Source organism: Myxine glutinosa, chromosome 4 (assembly GCF_964187855.1).
Source record: "Myxine glutinosa chromosome 4, kmMyxGlut1.1, whole genome shotgun sequence".
Taxonomy (NCBI): domain Eukaryota; kingdom Metazoa; phylum Chordata; class Myxini; order Myxiniformes; family Myxinidae; genus Myxine; species Myxine glutinosa.
Genome location: NC_136264.1, coordinates 19,759,938 through 19,773,415, shown reverse-complemented (window position 1 = coordinate 19,773,415; position 13,478 = coordinate 19,759,938). Strand labels below are relative to the sequence as shown.

The 13,478-nt window shown below is 44.7% G+C and overlaps 2 protein-coding genes across 2 annotated transcripts in view; both read left to right on the top strand.

Moving 5' to 3' along the window:
• The window catches only part of LOC137425804 (fibronectin-like), a 1,588,206-nt gene that overhangs the window by 367,843 nt on the left and 1,206,885 nt on the right, over positions 1 to 13,478 (top strand). The window lies entirely within an intron of this gene.
• Positions 1 to 13,478, top strand: part of LOC137424485 (uncharacterized) — a 72,569-nt gene that overhangs the window by 57,355 nt on the left and 1,736 nt on the right. The window contains exons 18-19 of the mRNA XM_078775082.1: positions 13,041 to 13,099; positions 13,213 to 13,388. Coding sequence (XP_078631208.1) covers positions 13,041 to 13,099; positions 13,213 to 13,388 — 235 coding nt within the window. The remainder of the gene's footprint in view (positions 1 to 13,040; positions 13,100 to 13,212; positions 13,389 to 13,478) is intronic.

Genomic DNA, 13,478 nt, shown 5'->3' with positions numbered 1-13,478 from the left:
ATTCAAAGTACACCGACCCCATGCCAAATAAATAAATATCCTCCAGCGTGGCATTGCTGGCGTGCCTTTGGTGCCTGGTGATACCACCGTGCAGCCCATAGACTGTATTGGAAGGGAGAGGTGCACAATAATTGATTCATTAATTGCATAATGAAAATATCAAAATATTAAACAATGTTTAATAATCAAATATTATATATGAAACAATAAATAATAAACAATGATCATCAAACTATTTTCTTAATCAATTGGCTAATAGCATACCGAAACCATCAGTGCTTCATCCGAAGCTGCAACTTTTTGAAAATTAATTAAATAAGTCATCAATCGAAAAAAGTAAATAATTAACTGATTAATTAATCGATTAATTGATTAAACCATAAATCAAAATATCCTTTCTAGCAACATCTCTTGGTCACTGTCATGTCCAAATATCAGCTTCCTAGCTCAAAAGTTGACAGATATTTCGCTGATGAGAAAGAAAATAAATAAATGATTAACAATGAAAATAAATAAATAATTGTCATAAAATAATTAATCAATTGGCTAACAGAATACCTGAACCACCACCATTTCATCCAAATCTGCAACTTTAAAAAAATTAATTCATTACGTCTTCAATGGAATAATTAAATAATTTATCGATTAATTGATTCATCAAAAATAGCCTTTACAGCCAAATCACTTGATCATTGTCATTCCAAATATCAGCTTCCTAGCTCAAAAGGTGCCTGAGATATTGCCCAGATGAGAAATGAAATAAATAAGTACTTTGTACTGCAACAGGCATTTTAAGGCCATTTTCCCTGCGAGAGCGGGGGTTAGCCTTGCAGTCCCCATGACAATCTTCTCCATTTTGCCCTATTTTCTGCATCTCCCCTTGTTAACCCCCTTGCCCGCATTTCTTCTTCGACCATCTTTAGCCAAGTCTTTCTCGGTCTTCCCCGTCCTCTACTTCCTTCTACATTCATTTCCATCACTCTTCTCAACCAGTCACTTTCATCCTTCCTCAACACATGACCAAACCATCTCAAACTGTTTCTCTTCACAGCATCAATCACAGGCTCTATACCCATCATCTTTCACGGTTCATCATTTGTCTTCCTCTCTCTCAACGATACTCCACACATCCACCGAACCATTCACATTTCCACCCTTTCCAGTCTTCGTTGCTGCTCTACGTTCATTACCCATGTCTCGCTCCCATAAATCATAACACTTCTCACACATGCAGCATACACCTTTCCCTTCAGCTTCAACGACACTCCCCTCCTCGTCAGCACGCCACTCAGTTCCCGAAACTTCTTCCATGCACATCTCACTCCAGCAACCGTTGCCGAGTCTCATCCACCTTCTCCATTCAGCATGTCTCCGAGGTAACAAAATGTTTTCACACCTTTCAGCTTCATGCCGTCTCCGAGATCCAACTCAACATTTCCTCCATCTGCAGCTCCCTCTGTGCACACCTTACACTTGAATGTAGCTGCCACACTGGTTAATGACCCTCTCAAACCACGACATTTTTGATGAACCCACTCAGCGCACATTGCACATTGAATGGAATTCACTCCGACACCCTTCCTCACACAGCACACGGCCACTTCCCAGTTCTTTCCACCTCACCACATGCTTTACCACTTGCCATCACCTTCGTTTTTCCGATATTCACCTTCAGACCTTTTGTCTTCATGCATTCCTTCCACCTGTTCATCTTCTCCTTCAGTCCATCCATACTTTCTGCAATCAACACCAGATTATCTGCATACAACAACTCCCACGTTAAACCCTCCTTTACGTCGAGCCAGCACATCCATCACAGCTACAAATAGTAGTGGACTTAGTACCGACCCCTGATGCACTCCCAGCTTCACCTCAAACTCACCACTGTTCCCGTCCTTCGTCCTTACAGCTGTGCGTGCTCTTTTGTACATTGCCATCACTACTCTGATCAACCTTTCCTCCAACCCTAACTTCCTCAATGCCCATGTCACTACTTCACATGGAACCCTATCGAATGCTTTCTCCAGATCAACAAACCCAAGAAACAACTTCTTCCTCTTCTCCATGTACTTCTACTGCAACTGCCTCACAATAAAAAGCACGTCTGTCGTTCTTCTTCCTGGCATAAATGCAAACTGCATTTCGTCAATCTTCACTTTCTTCCTTATCCTCCTCTCCAACACCCTTTCCAATACCTTCATTCCATGCTCCAATAACTATCGCTCGATACGAGCCACAGTCCAGAGGGTTAGCTTTCCCTTTGTATAGAGGGACGAGGGTACTAAGTTCCCAATCCACTGGAAAGTGGCCTTCTTTCACCACCAGATTACAGATCTCTGTCATTCGCTTCACACCCCAATTTCCTGCTGCCTTCAACATATCTCCCACAACTCCCGTCGGCACTCCCGCTTTTCTACTCTTCATTGCTTTTATCGCTTCCTCAACTTCCTTCTCGGTTATCTTCTCTGCCGTTCCTAAAACTGGGTTACTCTCTATGTTGCCATCCCATTCATTCTCTGTATTCAACAGCATTTCCATATATCTTTTCCATCTTCCTTTACTTCCATCTGGGTCCACAACAATTTGTCCCATTTCATCCTTCAAGCTACTCACCCCCATCACATCACACCTCTCTTTCACTATTGCTTTGCAATCCTGAATACCGCTCTCTGACCCTCTTCCAAATCCAAGTGTTCTCCGAACATTTTCCTACATGCCTCCTGCGCCTATGCTACCTCTTTCTTTGCAGCCTTCTTCGCTGCCTTATAACTTTCATGCGCTGCCTTTTCTGCCCCCATCCCCTTCGCCTTCTGCCACTCCTTGAACTTCTTCCTCTTCTCGTCAATCTTCTTTCCAACTTCATCATCCCACCACCATGTTTCCGAGTACCTCGGTGGTCCTTTTGTCCATCCACATACCTCACCAACGGCTCCCAACAGACTATCTTTCATTGACACCCAACCACTTTCAAGCTCAACCACATCATCCTCTACCCTACTCAGCCTCTCTTTTAATGCCTCCCTCACTGTCACCTCTTTCAACCTCCACACCTTCATTCTCGGTTGGTACTTCACCCGCCGTGCTCTCCTCGCACCTTTCACCCTTATGTCGCAGACAACCAAGTAGTGCTGTGATACAGCCTCCTCCTCCGGGATCACCTTTGTGTCCCGGAGGTGCCCCCTTTCTCGCCGACACACCAGCAGGTAGTCAACGGTTGTCGTCGACCCACCTGACGTGTATGTAACAAGCTTATTATCCTCTTTCTGGAACTGAGTATTACAAATCAACAAATCAGCTCCATCAGCAAACTCCAAAATCCTTTCACCTTCTCCATTTCTCACACCATATCCTTAACCCCCATGAACTCCCTCACCGTCCATACTCCTTCCCACATGTCCATTTAGGTCTCCTCCTACTACAACAACTTCCTCATCTTTCACGTTTTCCATCAGCTTCTCTATCGCACACCAGAACTTGTCCTTCTCTTCATCGCTCCGACCAACCTGTGAAGCATATCCTGAGATGATGTTCACCAAGAGCTTTCCCATCATCATGTTCACCATCATCAACCTTTCACTCACTGTTGTCACACTCACCACACTGTCTATAAACGCCTCAGAAAACAGGACACCAACACCATTCACGCCTTCTGGGCACCCTTGAAACACAAACTTGTATATCTGTCCCTGCCTACCCTTCACCATTCTCACACCACTTCCCTTCCATCTCGTCTCCTGCACACAACATATGTCCACTCTTCTTCTGACCAATACTTCCACCACTTCTCCTGATCTCCCTGTCATTGTCCTGACATTCCATGTCCCAAACCTCAGAAACCGATCTCCACGTCGGGCATCAGACGTTTCGTCATCATAAATGGAGTGATTTCCTCCCTTGCTTCGATCAGGTTCCCTACCTTGAATTTTGACGAGAGGGAATGGGGTCCCCCACGGGGTACTTCGGGCTGTACCCTGCCCATCTGTAGTTGTAATTGTCATTGTTCTCTTTTTGAGGCAATGTTTTTATGGCCGGATGCCCTTCCTGACGCCAACCCTTTTTAGTCGCCTATTACGACACGCAGGGATACGGTGTACCTATTCTAAACCGGGGTACACACCGGCAATTTGTACAAATCAATAATAATTAAGAAACAAATCAATTAATTGATTAATCAAAAACAAAATAGCGTTTTTGCCAAAGCACATCCTCACTATTGTGCCGAAATTTCAGCTTCTGAGCTCAAAGGATGGCTGAGATATCGCCCAGACAAACAAACAAACAAGAATGAAACCGGAGGGAAAACTGAGTCCTCCCTTTCAGCGTGCGTCATTGCCAGGCCCCCTTCGGTGCCTGGCAATGACGTTATGCAGTGCCTGGATATGGCATAGGAAAGGAGCGGTACACAATATTGAACAACATCAAGTGGCAGGACTCGTAATGGTAAAACATAATACCAAAAGGGTCTACAAGGTCTTAAACGGTACTGAGAACCTTCATAATACAACAAAGAGGGTGCGGAAAACTTGACAATGAACATGTACACGTTATATTATGCAAGAAAAGCATAGATCTGCATAGAAGATGAGTCGTTGCTATATTGGCAGCATCACCCCACCATGGGTAACCTCTGTTAATGTACAAGATGCCAGCGATTTCATCTTCACCATATTAGGCCATGTGCAGGTCTGAGCTTTCATTCAGTTTCATTCCATTAAAAGGGTGCAACTTATTTCGCTTGAATACATTTCAGAAACATATTTTCTCATCAATATAAAAAGTTCCAATCATGAATTTTGTCCAACACGAAGTAGTTTCCGTTAATAATCAGCATTATTTTCTCATAGTATAGTCATCGTGAGTACAGTTAATTGATCCGCTGCATAGTAGTACTTACACCCAGTAGTCCTTGAGCCCAGACCCCAATTTTCACATATTGGTACCACCCAGAGGGACCAAACCAAATTGCTATTTTCAGCTTGCTAGATGTCCCTAGTTTACATTTTGGTATGATAGCCTTTGTAGATGAGTAGCTTAATGGTGGTTATCACCTCATATGTAAACATACCCTGCGCAAAAAAGACGAAACACACGTTTTTCCTTGTACTTTACTCTAAGAATAACAACTTTATTAAGATAGTTAGGAAAGAGTCAAAAGTACATTTTGAGTTATTTTTCAGTCGAAAACAATCTTAAAATGTGTCTTTTTATGAACTGGGATGTTTCACACACTTGAAGGTAAATTGAAATAAATGTGTTCATTCACTCAATGTTGTTACTTCTGGCAATGTCATTTCAAAGAACTTTTTATATTTACATGGATTCACACCCTTATTCTGTTTAGAAAAGCCTAAATAATAAAATAAAACCAATATGTCACTTATCATGTCATCACTTAATAACCCAAGTCAAAATTGAAATTTCTGTTACCGTGATACACACTCTCATACTTGACTGTACACTGCCAAGTTAATCAGTGTCATCATCAGTGTCCGAGTCTGACAACCCCACTTCCAGCTCTTTTTCTCTGGCTTGGTTGGTGCAGGTTTGTAGTTTGCACATGTCTGTGCACTTCAAGCTATATGCCAGGCAGGTACAGTCCAGTAGTTTGCATGAGCGCACACATTTGCAGGACAGCAACTGGAGCACAGCTTCTGGTGCAGGTGATCCACGCATCCACTGCAGAGCAAGCTTGCCCTCTTCATCTGTGGTCCAACCACAGTCCTTGGGGTCAGGGATGAATGGGTGACTCTGCAAACATCTCCTCCAGATGGCCGCTTGATAGTTCGCACGGAGGGCATGCAGGAAGAGACAGTCCTCACAGGGAGGCAGCTGGCTAGACTCCACTTCACCACGTCTCGCACAGAACAGTTGGTAGCGAAGCTTGTTGACTGTGGCAGTCTGTGCAGAAGGCACGTAGAGATGGCAGGTGACCTTTTGGAGTTTACTGAACAGCTCCCCAGATACCTCCCATGACTGACCAAGTTCAGCAAAGGCCTCCAGATAGGTCTTGTCAGACTTCATTCGCTTGAAGGCAGCCAACTTGCCACGTCCAGCAAATGCGCTGACTGTATCACAGCCTGTGTAGCCATGCATACCAATCAGTGCCTCACACACCTCACCTCCCAGAGCATGGCTCAGCTTCTGGATGTCAAGGTATCTTGTCCTGGCCTTGGTTCCGCACTTCATGTACATGGGACATGGGATGGACTTGGCAACAGCCAGGCACAGCACGAGGACATCTGTGTCTTCTGCACTGATCACAACGGACCTGATGCCAGATTCTGCTGCATGAACACCATGTAGTAAGATGCGGGTGTCAGCTTCTTCCTGTGAGGACTTTAGCTCTGTGGCCTCCTCCCAGTGCTCTTTCGACAGTTTGTAACATTGATGTCCACAGGTCACATACAGTAACTTGTTGTCAAGCTTCTGCCTGTGTTCTGGCCCCTTCCACGTCTGCACAAGGAACTCGATCAAGCTGGTCTTGTTTGATGAACTGGAGATGAACTTTCTCCACTGTTGAATGTTGTGCCCAGGTGCTATGGTCTTGAACTGCAATGCTGTGTCTCCTCCCCTGTTGACCCTTTCCGCATTTTTGATGGATGTGTCTCTGTAGACATCGAAGACGACATCAATGCGGTGGCTCTTTCCACCTTCGTGGAGGACTTGAGACAGTGCTGATTCTGCCAGCTGTGAGAAGGTCTTTTCATTTCCTTTCAGTTTATGGACTAGGCTCATCCCATCAATGACTGTTGCTGAGGGCTGGGATGACTTCTGCTGGAGAAACATTCTTTTCCAACTCCCTGGCAAGGGCAGCTTTGTTGGTCTTGCGGAGAGACCCATCACCATTGGCCAGAGCCCATGGCAGGGGCCCCAGTGGATGAGCCAGCACGTCACTCATGTGTAGTTTCCTGCTTTTGGCAACAAGTATCATCTGGCCAAACAGTTTCCTGTCAGCTTTGATGACTTCTTCCTGGTGTCTGAAAACGTCTTCAGCTTCTTCTTTGACATCTTGTCATGAAACGTTGTAGCTGGGGCAGCTGCTTCCAAGCGCTCTTGTTTGAATGTTTGATATGCCTCCTCTCCTACCTTGTGGGCGTCGAGAAGGTCCTTGGCAACTTCTGCTGGGGCCACCGCACCAGTTGACAGACTGACAAGCTCTCCATGGTCAAGGTTGAATGGATTCAACCAGCTGGTTTCCATCAGTGGAACCATGGACTGGATGTCAGCCTCATCTCTTCTGATTCTTGGCATCTGTAGGTCAGGATGACTGAAGTTGTCATGTTGGCCTACATGAACCATGTCCCTTAGCTGTCTCATATAAGTGCTTCGGTACTCAGATGTCAGGTAGTATCTAGCCACAGCTCCAGGTTTCAGGCTGAACCCTTTTGTGCCTCTAGGTGTCTGGGTGTCCTTGTTGACAGTCTCTTCGATCGTCTGGTCCACAGGTATCCGCCCAAAGGGATTCTTGCAGCCGATCTGCACAGAAAACCCACCTTGCATAAAGTGGGCATGGATGTCAGGATGTTTCTTGGGTAGCCGAGACATTGTGGCATAGTAGTAGGTCAGGAACCGGGCGTAGTTCACCTTGTCATAGGCAAAGCACCAGGGAATCATCTCTCGAATAGCTGCCAGGTGAAGCATCCAGTTACCTTCTCGAGATGCTCGGATGAGGCCCAGCATAATCTCCACCATGTCTAGGTAAGACATCCAGAAGGCTGCAAGGCTGTTCTCATCTCTGAGGGAGTTCAGCTAGGTTTCGAACAGCTCCAAGATACGTGTGCATGATTCATCCTGAAGCAGGTCCTGGAAGGATGCTTGGCAAACATTGTTGTGGAACTCTCCAATGCTCTTCAGGGCTTCTTATAGGTGTTGGCTGTCTTCAGGATGAGTGTTCTCTATCCACAGAAGGAAGCCTTTCCAGGCAAGCCTTATCAGTGCTTCATATGCAGTCTTGTGTGCTCTAACTGCCCGGTTGTACCTGTGACCTTCCATCAGCCCAGCCACAGACCCTTCTGCAATGACACCTGATTCAACAAACACATCTCTGAGTCCTGCATCTTCGAATCTCTTCCCTAGGATGGACAGGAGGTTGCAGATTGTGTGGAAGACGCCCATCCTGATGATGATGTTCTTGAATGTGTCATGTTTCCACACTATCTCAGCAGCCTTGGCAAAGAGTGCTTGGTCAAACACACAGACGATCTTGTTGAGCTGTAAGGACTGCATGATGCCAAGTGTTTGCTCCAGTACGTCATTCACAGTTGACATCTCAGTTGCAGGAGCATTGATTGTGGGAAGGTAGCTCACAGTGTCCTGGATCACTGTCACATCATTGCGGATCTGGATGTTGAACCCTGTCCAGCTGCTTATGGTCTGGTTCTCAGGATATGACATTCGAGTCAGGAGCCATACATGGTTCTTCTTCTTTGCATCTTGAACTTCTTTGTTTGTGTCGGAATCAAGGGTCTCAGTCTTAGGTGGCCCAGTTCGCTGTCCAACATTGTAGGTTGGTAGCATCAATGGGGCAGGACTGATGCTCCTCTTCTTGGATTTGCTGACTGCAGGCAGGACCTTCTGTGGCATGGGCCCTGCAACTTTGGGTTGGACAGCAATGCCATTGACCCTGTGAGAGGTGCCTTCTCCACTCAGTGTCTCTTCAAGACGGTCAATGTTATCCCAGGCCAGGGTGGTAAACACACCAGGATGCATGTCTTCTGGCAGTGGTATGTCCTCTGCTGAGCGTTCCAGCTTCTGGACACAAAGAGCTGTGTCAATCTCCTCTACTTGGGAGTAGGAAATAGCATGGCCAAGACGATTCAGACTTCGTATCAGTTCTGTGTTTCCTGTCAGTGACTTCACAGCAAATGGGAGGAGTATGTGCTTGGGTGGCTTAGTCTTGCCACAGGTGACAGCAAAGACTAGATCACTGCCAAAAGAAGCAGCAAGACGCTGGACTCTTTCAGAGGGATTTGCACACTCAGTATCCCCAGTCAGCAGGGTATACAGGAACTTTGTGACAGCTTCAGGGATGACACTTTTCTGTGTATCAGGTGGCCATGACTGTTGGACATCTTGTTTCTTGATCTGATTCCTCAGCTGTATGGCTGCTTTGGTGAGGACATCCATGGATTTGATAGACTGTGCTTCACGTAGATCTTGCTTCATGTTGTGGGCTTCCTTGACAAGGTCATCCATTGACAGGCTGTCTGGATAGAGAAGCACCCTTCCTTTCTCATTTGAGACAAAGTGAAGTGACCCTTCCAGCTCACTTTCAAGCTTGCGACGAACATGCTTCTTTGTCGAGGGTTTGATCTTGGTGATGCCATGGGAGTTCATGGATCTCTCAAGCCTGGCTGTGAGGTCTGTTAAAGGCAATATTTTAGGGTTTGGGAGGAATTCAGTCCTCACATGCATGAACAGTTCCTCATAGGCTTGTCTCTCTGTCTCCTCATAATCTGCTGCCTCACTCTCTTCCTGTTGTACTTCTGAAGAGCTGGTAGAAGACACTCTTCTTGTGTACTCTTTGTAGCACGTCTTGTGGTAATTCCCCTCTGCGGCAACTAGGTCTCTGCTCAGCAATGCAAGCACTCTTAGATCACATTTATTTATTGCCGCCTTGCGGATGGTGTCGTCTGCTCGTAACTCAAGACACTGCATAAGAGGTTCCCTTGATTTTTGTCCTTTGATGTATTTCGGCCAGATCTTGTCATACAGTCTTGAAGTAGGCCTACTTGGTGCATCCCTGGTCCTGGATGATGATCTTCTGGAAGCAGCTTCTGTGGGTTCAGCACTGGCACCTTTGGAGAGGATCGAGTCCAAAGACTTCTTCATGGTAAACATGCTGCGGCATTTGCGATGGTACTGTACCTGAGGTACTTCCCCTTCTTTTAGTCCTTTTGCCAAGTCAAGGACTGGGGCATGCTGTCTGATCTCTGCAGCCCGGAGCAAAGCCTTCCATGAATCCAGGTCCCTCAATGTCACCAGGGAATCAGAGTCATCGTCTGAGCAATGAATAAGACAGTTTGTGCACGGCCGCTTCTTCGGCAGGGTGGTACCTTGATCCATCGACATCACTCTGATCACTGTACAACACTATCTGCAACATACAAAAAGATAATATTGGTTAAGATATTAGTTTTGAAAGAAAAGATAATATAAGTATAATTGGTGAAAAAAAAACGCTTAAATCTACCTGTAATTCAAAATGTTAAGTTTCCAGCTGAAGATAAATACAATTATTGCAGGCAGTAAACACAATACAATGTAAAAAATAGTGTGAATCACATTTATTTTGCATTTTGCTTTTTAATCAAAAGGAAATAATCTTATTTGCATTGTTTTAATCCACATTGGTGGAGATAGAAATTTGACACTGGCGTATCTTTCATTTTTTGCAAATTACACAATGGTGCTAATGACAAAAAAATTAGTTTTAAAAATTATTGACAAAGCTACCTATCTCAAAAGGCTATCATATCTTATTACACTCATATCAACCCTATAAACATTTTAGTACTACTTTGGTTTGGTCCTCCCAGGTGGTACCGATATCTGCTCTGGCCCATGGACTACAGCCAATCATCATCCAGTATTGTCACAACAAGCGCTATATTTGTCCAGCAATGGCGTCTTCCATGAAAAGGGTGAATTGCGATGATGTCCATAGAAAAGTCATCAAAAATCGGACTAACTGTGTGTCATGCACATATAATCTCAACTCAACAATGTCTGTTCATTCTGTCTCAACTCAACAATGAAATCATTCTGTCTCAACAATGGATGGATGTTGTCAATGCCAAACAGGAAATAAGGGCTGTCTCCCTTGACATATCACATGCCTTCGATACGGTCTGGCACACCGCTCTGCTCACCAAACTCTCCTCCTGTGGTATCCATGGAAATCTCCACACATGGCTTGCAGACTTCCTCTCTGGTTGTAGTCAATGTGTGGCCCTGAATGGATTTCTCTCATCTTCCCTTCCTGTTCAGGCTGGAGTTCCCCAAGGCAGTGTTCTGGGCCCTGTGCCTTTTCTGGTCTTCATCAATGATCTCTACGACTCTCTGGAAAATCCTCTCTATCTCTATGCTGATGACTCCACTCTCTGCGCTCCACACCTCATCCCTCAGATCGGCAGTCTGCAGCCTCCTCATTCTCTGCAGACCTGGAAAAAATGACAGACTGGTCAAACAAGTGGAACAGGTCTTTCAATCCTGACAAATCTCACACTCTCACTCTGTGTCTCCGAAAAGACAACCCTCCCATCTACGTTCTGAACAATCCTCTCCAAGACGTTCTGTCACTCAAGCGTTTGGATCTCACTATCTGCCATGATCTTTCCTGGGAAAACTACATTTCCAAGCTGGCTTCCAAAGCCAGTCGCCGACTGGGCATCCTCCGTCATGCGAAGTCCTTTCTCAGCACACCTGAGTTCCTCACCACATACAAGGGTTTCATCTGCAGCTCAATGGAATACTGCTCTCCCCTCTGTGCTCGTGCTCCTGCCTCACACCTAGCTCGGCTTCACGCTGTAGAAACCAAAGCTTTCAGAATCATTGGAATCTCTCGCGATGAAGCTAACTCTAAATGCCTTTCACTCACCCACCGCAGGCAGGTTGGTGGTCTTTCTGTTTCTACCGACCCCTCTCCGGCCTAGCTCCTCCAGCTCTATCTGTGCTCTGTCCCCCAAATATTCCTACAGGTCACACAAGATCTGCCTGCAACCCTCTTCTGGTGAAACTGCCAAAATCAAGACTCTCTGCTCACCTTCACTCCTTTATTCCTCTTTTCTCCCGCCTCTGGAACAAACTCCCCCACTCCCTTCAATCCCACTCCTCCCTCCAGGTCTTTAAAACAGCTGTTCACCACCATCTCTTATCTTCCCCCATCAAAAACCTTGATCTTTTTACCCCTGTTAATTCACCTCACTTCCACTTTCTTGAAATACTGACTTCTTTCCTGGAAGTCCTTGCAGTGTCCATGTGTTTTATACCTCTTCCACCCCCCCCCCTCCCACCCAATCTGCCTTCGCATGCCTCCTCCCCCCAAGCCATCTCCCGATGTCCCTGTTATCTGCTATTGTTCTTGTGTGCTTCCCTCTCTCTCCCCATCTTGTCTCCCGCTCCCTTTATTATTATATGTTTTACGTGTCTGTTTTTTTTTTTTGTGATTAATGTTAGCTCTTGCACGAGCCTCGATCTTGTATCCAAAAAAAAATAAAAATTGTGTGTGTGTGTTTGTGTGAGTGCGTGCATATACTGTTGTGGGCAAAAATATTGGCACGCTTGCACTGTTTTCAAATAACTCATAATTTTCTCTAAAAATACATTGAAATTGACAAAAGTATTTGGTCTCTACAATTCTTTATTTCACTGTGAATATTACAGAACTTTTGTTTTTGATTCAGAACTTCATATATCCTTTGAAATCAGAAAATAAAAAGAAATGGCATTGACAAAACTATTGACACCCAAGTCTTAATATTTGGAAGCACAGCTTTTGGACAAAATAACTGCAGTCAAGCACTTCCAATAGCCATGAATGAGCTTCCTTCACGTCTACTGGCATGGCGATTGTGATATATGACAGGTTCGACAATATGTTCGGCATGAACTGTATATAAATCAAAATGGCGGTATGTGGAGAGTCAGCCACCGTACCGCCGTAATGACATCAAACATAATCACATCACCCTGTCATGTGACCAGATCCTCAGTTCTGATTGGTATATGTTTGAGGGGTCATACACATACATACATACATACATACATACATACATACATACATACATACATACATAAATACACATACATACATACATCCATAGATACATACATACATACATACATACATACATACATACAAACACTATTCTAGACGGCTTTGTCCTATGGGCTACGCCGTTAAAATTATATCCACAAGCTCTGAGATATAGTAGTCCATGCCATTCGGCCTCCATTCTATCCAAATCATGTCTATACTGTGTAGTTCACAAGTTGAATATTGCATATGATTGGTGATTATTCTCAATCCTGTATTGCAGTTACGTGAGCGATTCGGAAACCTCTCTGGGTTTAACCATGTCAGTGTTTCTCCACTCAAGTAAGAAACAACAATGTTTATGGATCAATAATGTGCATTTGAATATTTGATTTATTGTTCTTTTGATGTCGTTAAAACACGTTCCTGTTTTATTGTCTTTATCATTGGAGCAGGGAAGGCACAACCAACGATTATCCTGTGAAAGCAAAGTTTAATTATAACAATGATAACATCAACAAAGTCTACAATGGCAGACTCAAAAATGATATCAAAAACAAGTTCAGGAGCCAAGTACGGGCCACCCGGCAAGAAAAGATGACCCTGAGAGGAGAAGTTAATCAAACAAATGGTAAGATGTACCTGATTATTCAGGAAGCTAATTGTGTGATTTCACAAAGCATGTTTATCAATGTACTGTGCTAATAATTCTATGAATAAT